Below are 9,061 nucleotides of genomic sequence, written 5' to 3'. Positions count from 1 at the left end.
AAAGCAGCGCCGAAAAACAACCAAATTTGTCGAACTCTTCTTCTCTTTCGCCCAGGAGGATGCAGTGTAGGATTTGTCAATGAACTTAGATTACTCGTTAAGTTGGCATGCATAAGAAACCTTATGAAGTTGCCTGTACTTTCTGGGTGTCATTTTCAAGATTTTTTCCTAATCAAAATTTATAAATAATTGGACCCTATGACCTTTGATGAGTAGATCCGTTTTCTGTGTTGTATGTTTGTCCATCCTTTACAGTTTTCGGCCCCACTCCCTCCCCGATGAGAGAGGGAACCCCCAATGACCCCCAAGGAGCCCTCGAGCCCCTTCCCACCTCCCGCTGTCTATGTTGTGTTACGCAGATGGAACGTTCTCTTGTCACGAGCAACATCGAGACTCCGCGGCCCCTAGACAAAATGACCAAATTCGCCCATTAGTCATCGACCATTCATCGCTGTCTACCTACAGGTAAGTGAGTGAAGGCAGTCTTCGTTGATCTGCATTGTAACGAAGGCCGGCTGCTTACGACTTACGTTCGAAACGAGAGTTGGAAATTGGATGTTTTGCTTCAGTCGGGAAGCGGAGGGATGAGACTGAGACTGTGTGACTTGTGCGCATGCGCCTCCGTGTGATGTGGGCCTCGGGAGCGGTAACTTCAAATGACACTGATGTAAATAAACCATCGTGCGCATGCGCTCCCATGTGATGTGGGCCAGGGGAGCGCTAACTTCAAAATGACAGATATGTAAATAAACCTTCGATTAAATGTAAGACGGCTGTCCGATTTGTGAGGTGACATGCTGTGCAGGTCACCCTACAGGGTGTGCAAAGGGGCGGCAGGTGATGTATTTATTAAGGGCCAACGGGGAGACTGCCGGACCTGTGCGCATGCGCCTCAATGTGATGTGGGCCTCCGGAGCGCTAACTTCGAAATGACACTGATGTAAATAAACCGTCGATTAATTAATGGACAACTTTCCGATTTGTCGGGTGACATGCTTCGCAGATCACCCTACGGGATGTAAACATACTCAGCAGGTGACATTTAATAAGGGGCAACGCCTTATCGCTCGAGGAGCAGCTGTGGCTGTACAAGTTGCAACTTGGAGCCGTCAGTCGAGTCGCGTATTTTAGTAATTCGTAACATGCTGGGACACATCGTAAAAGGTTCTGCTCCCTGTCAATAAGGTTGTCGTAATTTTTTAATGGCATATAACGATATGGCGGGTTTAAATGGGCCTAGGTAACCGGTCTCCAGTCGGCTATCAGGTTAGACGGGGAGAGTAATAGGCCTAAGCGTATGCTGGTCCCACTTTGATAGGCTGGCAGTGTTTAGGCTTTTAGGTTGAACTTGTTGTGTCTGTAGGCTGATTTTTATTAATAACCTACTTATGCAACTGGAACTATTTGCTACAATTAAATTTTGTTAATCTAAAGTTAGTCTGAAAATCCTGGTTAGGCCTAAGACTCATCATTGTTACCACCTCCGATAGGCCTAGTGTGATGGACCAAAATACCCCAATGAAGTTTTGCCACACTTTATTCACTATTTTCAGTGTATCTTATTTTCTTTTGAGTAGGTCTTGGGTTTCTAACTCATCTTGTTCACTAAGGAGCCAAGATGACGGAACCCTATGATAATCTCAGTAAAATTTCACTTTAAACCATTATCATGTTTTAGACTTGAAAATATCAGTTTCCTATGTTTTAATGTGTGGTTTGAATGCTTCTCATATTTGTTTTGTCAGCACCTGACCTACCCAACCACACCTAACCTAACCTAAACTAGGGTAGCAGGTCCTTACCCTGGTGCATGATATTAGTGTGGAAAAAATCTGTGAACCTACCCTAATCTGAACGAGCACTATCGGTCAAATTAAGGACCTTGTATTTTACACTATTTGTGTTTCCCCACCCAAAAACCCTGCTTACCCACTGTGGTCCCCCAAATTTTAAGATATAAAGGTGTGGTCCATTATCTCAAAACGTGCTCATTTGCGAACAAAACAGATGTTTAAAATACATATTAAAACATAGGGAAATTGTATTTTCAAGTATAAAATGCGTATGGGTCCTAGTTTCTTGTCAAAAAAAAAATCATAGGCTAGGTAAGTTACTGTATCTTCAGTGTTTTTTAAGTTATTTTTTAGTTAAACATTAAAATTTTGAGTTCCCAGTACCCATATGCTGTGGAATCAGACCCCAGTGGAAAGGAGGGTGTTGTGGTTGGGTGGAAACAAAATCCAGAGAACAGTCTATGTCCAAGAGCATTGGCAAAATATGTTCAAAGTGCAAGAGAAGCAGTGAGGAGAGTGTAGCCAGTGCTTTATGTGTCCTCTAAAAATAATGAAGAAATGTGGGCAGGGGAGTGCTTAGTTAAAAAGAAGCATGTTGAACCTAATTGGCAGCACAAACCTAATGTGCTCCCTCATTTCCCTCTCTACCTTGACATTACCCAAAAGGTACAACAGTGGCTATTAAGGGATTCACCCTGACTTAACCCAAGAGATACTAGGGGATGCCACTTAAGGATGGCGGCAACATTATGCATTTGCAACAATGGAACCAATATTTTCTTGCTCAGTTTTTTAACTTATCACTTAATGTTATACATGGTTGTAATCGCCTTGTGTCGCAGATTAATAATCAAAAATAAAATATAAGATACTTTTAAAAACTGATATTTAAAAATCATATTTTTTTGAAAGAAAACATTATTTCAAAAACCACTTTTTGGTTTGGAGTGCTTCATGCAGTATTTTCTGAGGCAATTTCAAAGTTTTTTCATAACAGTATTACTCCTTAGGTATAAGAGAAACACCTATAAAAATAAAAAAAAATATACAATAGTTATTAATTGGTTAAGTGGGTGTATATGTGCATATGTTAACTGCCATATGCAGATTAACTTTAAAACCAATATTATTATCGTCACTGTCATCCTAATTATCTTTCTCGATATCACTATTTGGTGAAAATGAATAAGCATCATCATCAAAGGCATTATCTCCAAAATTTACAAAATAAAGATTTATAAAAATCTTTGACCATTGTTCAACTTCAGGATACAAAAGCCTCCCTGGCCCCGCCCCCCAGGCTGACGGAAGGTTTACAACTTTGCTCTTTTTACACCTGTGATTAAGAGAAATCTGTCATCTTTTATGTTCAAGAGTGAGCTGAATGGCTGATGAGGCTTTTGACGTCACTCAAACAGAGCTAGGAGGAGGGACTAAATTTACTGCGATATTTGAAAATAGTGTGTCAATAATGTCGTCGTCCTAGCGCAACATATAAAGTGTCGATTATAGCGATGTGCAGCACCTTGTGGGTTAATGCCGGTAGTAATGTTACATGTGATTGGGTGTGAGGTGCCCTTCTCCCACAAGCCTTTGGGCATAAGTGTAAACTTAACGTCAAGTGTTAAGTTATTGCAGACTTGAGGGGTACAATACTGTATAAGCTGTTTGTACCCTTAAGTGTTAAGTTATTGCAGATGTGAGGGGTACATTATACGCTATTTGAGAAATGGTTGACAATATAGAGAAGCTTTGTAGAACAAGCAGCCAGTGCCCCCCCTCCCCCCTGCTAGGTCAGGGCACAATGTTCTAGAGAAGGTTAGGTGAGGATGTATTAGGGTCTTCAGCAATATGTAGCAGAGCCTCTCCGTCTTATCTCCACTGGCCCCCATAGTTTATAATACAGTTTAGGCTGGCCCAACCAGTATTCGACAGCCTCTCTGCTCATTACTTTTACAGATACAGACACCACCCTACTTAAGAACGTTCAGAGATACAAACAAATGAGATCGCAAATTAAAATGGTGTTCAGACCCTCCCCATTGCCACCTGAAAGTTCACATTTTGTTGTGCGTGCCAATTCTGTAAATACAGTACTGTATGTACAGTATTGTATTTTAGGATGAAAAAATGTACAGTGCTGTATGATTTTACATCATACTGTACTTAAATAGGCATGAAGAATACATTAACCAACTTACAAACAATTCAGCATACAAATGGCCGTCCAGGGTGGTGTCTGTAGTTGTAAAAAGGCACAGGAGTAGCAGCTTTCATGGTCTGATTTGTTAATGGCACTAAGAAAACTTTTCTTTGATGCTATATACTGCCGAATATATACTCACACAGCCACCAGGGGATTTTCTTTTATATTTCGACCAACAATGGCCAGTCATCAGTATTATTAAGTTTTCAAAGTTGGTTTAAGCTATTTCAGTATATTGTAATGAGACCCCCAATTGAAGTAGCCTATGTCATGTCTGGTGAAGGATATAATGTGTGTAAAGGTCCGTTAAAGGAAAGAATTTACGTAGAGGATTTTGACACAATTGTCTAGTTCCTTAATGATGTTCATCTCTATCTGAGGAGGGTCATGCTGGCAACTTACTGAGCATTTACACAGAACACTGAGCATTTACACAGTACAGTGTTCTACAGTGTACTACCACAGAGTTTTGAGAAGCATCTGAAAGCTACTGATGAGATCAAATATGCACTGGGGATCAAACCAGTCTGCTGCAGTTGTCCCTGGACTGTACTGAATTCTGCCTTGAAGTGTGCTTAGTAGGCTACTTACTCCTACATGTCATGACCTTGTTTACTAGACTCAACCTAGGTTTAAGATAGATTGAAGTTACTCTCACCCTGTTGTATGTGGAAATAGTATGAAAAATTAGTTTATCACCAAAAAGTGATGCACATTGCTTACATTGTTTTTTTTTTTCTTCTTCTTCTTCTTCAAAGTTAGGGCTAACCACAGGGAAATCATGGATTTTTGGGTACAAAAATATATATTCAGTTATCAGTGCCATTTAGGAAATACAAGTGTGCTTGGAATCCATGGTTACATTGTTCATTTTCACCATCACTAGAGAGGAAACACACCTTTATAGGTCCCAGTATTTGGCCTTGGCCCAATTATATTCCATTCCATTCCATGAAAAATGGTGGCTTGGCCCTTTCATAGGTTTTTTGTTGTAAAAGATATTTTTAGACATTAACTCACGGCACTATTTTCACTAAACATACTTGTGCCATAATCTAACCTGTGAAAAAAAAACTTTGGGTAGATCTGGAATAGAGCTTCGCTTGAAAATTCGTATGATGCAAGAGTGTGAGAGGGATGTAGAAATACCAATAAAAAAGTGAAGAAGCTTGTGGCCCAGCTAAGAAATGAAGCTAGCAAACAACTCTGTGACAAACAGGTACCCCTGAAAGAGAACAATGATTTATAGAATGTCCAAGGCCAGAGAAAGGGCAAGAAGAGATATGGAAAGGATTTAGGTAAATGAAGGACAGCAATGGCAACATACTGACTGATAGAGGATGAGTATGTAATGAGAAGATGGAAAGTGCTTTGAAGAACTTTTGAATGTAGCAAATGAACAGGGAGTGTTGGAGCCGGCTTTCCCCATTTTAGCAGAACAGAAGTGAAGAATGCAATCCAGAATATGAAGAAGAACAAAGTAGATGGACCAACAGCTGCAGTAACAGAAATGATTAGAGCTTTGGATGAGGAAGGTTCAGAATGGTTGTGAGAACTGCTGGAGATGTGCTGGGAGGAAGAAGGCATGCCTTCTGACTGGGAGGATAGTGAATTGGTGTAATCTATAGACAGGAGAGTGATGTTATGGAATGTGGAAAATATAGAAGAATATAGCTTGTGGAACACATGCTTAAAGTATTGAAAAGTGTGATGAAAAACAAACTGCGCAAGTGTTGACACCCTTGAATTGCAGTTTGGGTTTATGCCTGGGAAAAGCACAGTAGATGCCCTTTATATTGCAACAGGTGTAGGAATAATTTATGGAAGGTAACAGGAAGCTATATTAGTGTTTTGTAGACCTAGAAAAGATCTTCTTCTTCTTCGTTTTAACGTGCTTTTATACCCATTTTTATATGGGGTAAGCACAATGCCTTCTTTGAAGGACTTTGATTTGGCGGATATGGGGAACAAATTTTGGGAATGCGCTGAAGAGATGAGAATGTTGAGATGGATCTTCAGTGTCATTGCTGGAAAGAATTTGAAGTGAACAAATAAGAAAAAGGGTGGGTGCTTGTAAATAACAGATAACACCAAGGAAAGTAGGATGTGGTATGTTATGTGGTTCTCAGGGGTGAGGAGTCTCTAGTTAAGAAAGCATTATGACATGGCCATGGAGGATAGACAAAGCGCAGGTAAGCAGAGAATTAGGTGGTGTGATATAGAAAGAGAAATTAAATTGTAGGGTGTAGAACATGCAGATGCCCAGGATAGAATTCTCCTGAGAAGGAAGACTCGAGTGGCCAACCCCATAGGAATATGGGATAAGTTCATACAAAGAAGGAGACGAGGACAGAATAATTATAATGATACATTCAAAGTTAATTTTTTTTTTACCTGCTGTATACAGTATTCTTAAACCATCTCTGAATAACCTGAAACCAGTGTTGTATTGGACTGAAGAAGGTGCAAGAATGGTTGTGGTGATAGTTGCACAGCCAGCAGAGGATGACTTACCAAATGGTGAATACTGTAGTAACAAACCGTGAGTCACCTTCAGGATATCAAAATGTGTTTGAATTGTGGCCCCTCTTCTTATAAACATTTTTGTTCTAAAAGAAAAAAAAGGCATGTATGAAACATTTGGGTTCTATGTTATGGTATACACTATTGTGGTTCAACGTGCTATTCATCTGTCACATTGTACTGATCATTATCTTCAACTGTAGATGCCTTGCCTGCAGCTAAACCAACTTCTCTTTTGTTTTCACTAATACAGTATTAGCTTACATTTTGCGGAAAATTTTTTGTATTTGATTTTTTGTCACCATCTTAAATGTTTTACTTTTGTGAATGTAGCAACAGCAGAAACAAGGTTCGAGTTGCCTTGGTTTTAGGAAGTGCTGTGATGTGTTGTATGGTGATCATGTGTAGATGGGGCCTTGGCTCATTGATTGTAGATATGTAGGATGCCCAGTGCATTGGCCGTTATAAGTTAGACAGTAGGCAGAAAAGAGGAAACGTTCAGGCTGTACATAGTGACAGAAGATGTAAAAAGGCACATTACATATAAAAGATGAGAACTGAGCAAGTAAAGTATAAGAAAACTTGATAAAGGAAGAGACGAGGCCTGAAGAGCTGGGAAAGACCCAAAAAGAAAAGGTGAAACATTCCAGTGGGGAAATAACAGAAGAATAAGATTACTTGAACGTGTTCTGAAAATATTGGAAAAGTTGGTGGAGGAAAGGCTCAGAAAAATTTTTCCTATCAACAGCTATGACTGGATACATGCCAGAGATATTAATAACAGAAGCAATCCCCAATAGCAAGGCAAATCCAGGAAATGCCTCACACACACACTCACACACAGAGAAGAGATTGTACTACATATTTGTGGATCTTGAAAAGGCATATAACAAAGTACCAAGACAATTGTATTGGGATCATGAAGACAGAGGTACTAGAAAAAGTCATTAGAATCATTGTTACTCTCTTATAACACTAGCATTAGGATGAAGACGGTGGCATGTGTATAAGAAGAATTTTAAGAAATTTTGGTGTCCAAGAAGGTTCAACATGGAGCCCTATGTTGTTAATCTCTGGGTGTTTGGCGAAGCAAATACAACCACTTAGAATGTGTATGATATGAGACATGACAAGTTTGTGCATTACCTGAAACAAGGGAAAGTGGTCAGTTTACCTGTAGCTGTCATTCAGTGCACAACTCCTCTAAACTTTCTGGTGTTTCTGTGTTTCTTATTTTGTGATAGTTTATGTTCCTTGTATAAATAAGTTATGAGACCTAAGCAACTTGGAAAAAACAATAGAGAATAAGAATTCTCAAAGTGGTGTGTTTGTCACAGATCTCGCTACAATCTCTACAATACTACAACATAAAGAGGTCATCAAAGGAGCTTATGTTGCTTTGGGAGTGGTTTTGAAAGAAAGATCACAGACAGTTGGAGAGGTTGAGATGTTAATTTCGACAGATAAAAACAGTTAACTAGTGATAGTGTCTCGGAGACAGTCATTTGTGAAAAAGCAAAATAGTTGCATGATGATCTCTTGAAAAACACCTGAGGAACAATTGCTGATACAGGTAGTAAAGTGTTCAAAGTCAGTCATGGGTGGTTTAAGAAATTTAAGAAAAGTGACCTGAATAGTATGGTGAGGCATGGGGAGGTTGGCAGTTCTGACAGTGATATTGTTGAGAAACATGATAGAAAGTTTAAAGGCTGTATAGGCTTAGCCTGTTAGGCTGAGAGTTTTGTCCTAACAAATATTTGTGATGAGAGGCTTGTTATTAAAAAAAAATAAACAGGACCTACATCACTTATGAGGGAAAATCATTGCAGGACACATGCCAGTGAAGGACTTTCTCTTTTGTTGTGTGGGAATGCCAGTTGAAATTTGAAACTGAAACCCTGGCTTGTCTGCCTTTCAGAGAACCCAAGGGTTTTTAAGGAAATAATGTCAAGAAAAGTGAAGTAAGTGTGATGTAGAGGGGTAATAGTAAAGCTGGGGTAACCAGGCAGTTTTTAATTGAGTGGGTTGACGAAGTGGTTGGCTGTAGTGTCAAAAAATACCTCGGAGAAAAAATTGCCTCGTGAGGCTCTTCGTGTGCTGGACAGTGCTCCAATTCATCCTCCAGGCTTGGAAGCCAAGTTGCTTCAGGTGCTCAACTTCATACATTGAAGTTCTTGCACTGTAACAGGATGCCTCTCATCTATCCCATGGAACAGCAGGTCATCTTAAATTTCAAGAAACTACACCAAAACACTATTCCAGAATTGCTTTGAAGTGACCTCTGATATGAATATCAGAGTTGACCTCACGAGAATTCTGGAAGAACTACTTAACCATCCTTCATTACAAAAGCCTCATTCACAGAGCATTGGTTGAAATCTTTTACGGGGCTTAGAACTCTTTCTGGAGGAAATATGCTGTAGCAGAAACGGACTTTGCGGGCTTTGATGCTAAGCCTGCTGTGGAGGATATTGTGTCACTGGGCAAGTCCATAGGCTTCAAGGTCAGTAGTGATGGTGATGTGAAGTTAGTGGAGGAG

General features: G+C 39.8%; 1 protein-coding gene across 1 annotated transcript in view; it reads left to right on the top strand.

Moving 5' to 3' along the window:
* The first annotated feature begins 308 nt into the window (after positions 1–308).
* The window catches only part of LOC136835537 (7SK snRNA methylphosphate capping enzyme-like), a 34,674-nt gene continuing 25,921 nt past the window's right edge, over positions 309–9,061 (top strand). Inside the window, 1 exon segment of the mRNA XM_067099181.1 lies at positions 309–465. Coding sequence (XP_066955282.1) covers positions 344–465 — 122 coding nt within the window. The 5' untranslated portion in view covers positions 309–343.

The sequence above is a fragment of the Macrobrachium rosenbergii genome, chromosome 55, assembly GCF_040412425.1.
Source record: "Macrobrachium rosenbergii isolate ZJJX-2024 chromosome 55, ASM4041242v1, whole genome shotgun sequence".
NCBI lineage: Eukaryota > Metazoa > Arthropoda > Malacostraca > Decapoda > Palaemonidae > Macrobrachium > Macrobrachium rosenbergii.
This window is presented reverse-complemented; position numbering and strand designations above follow the sequence as displayed.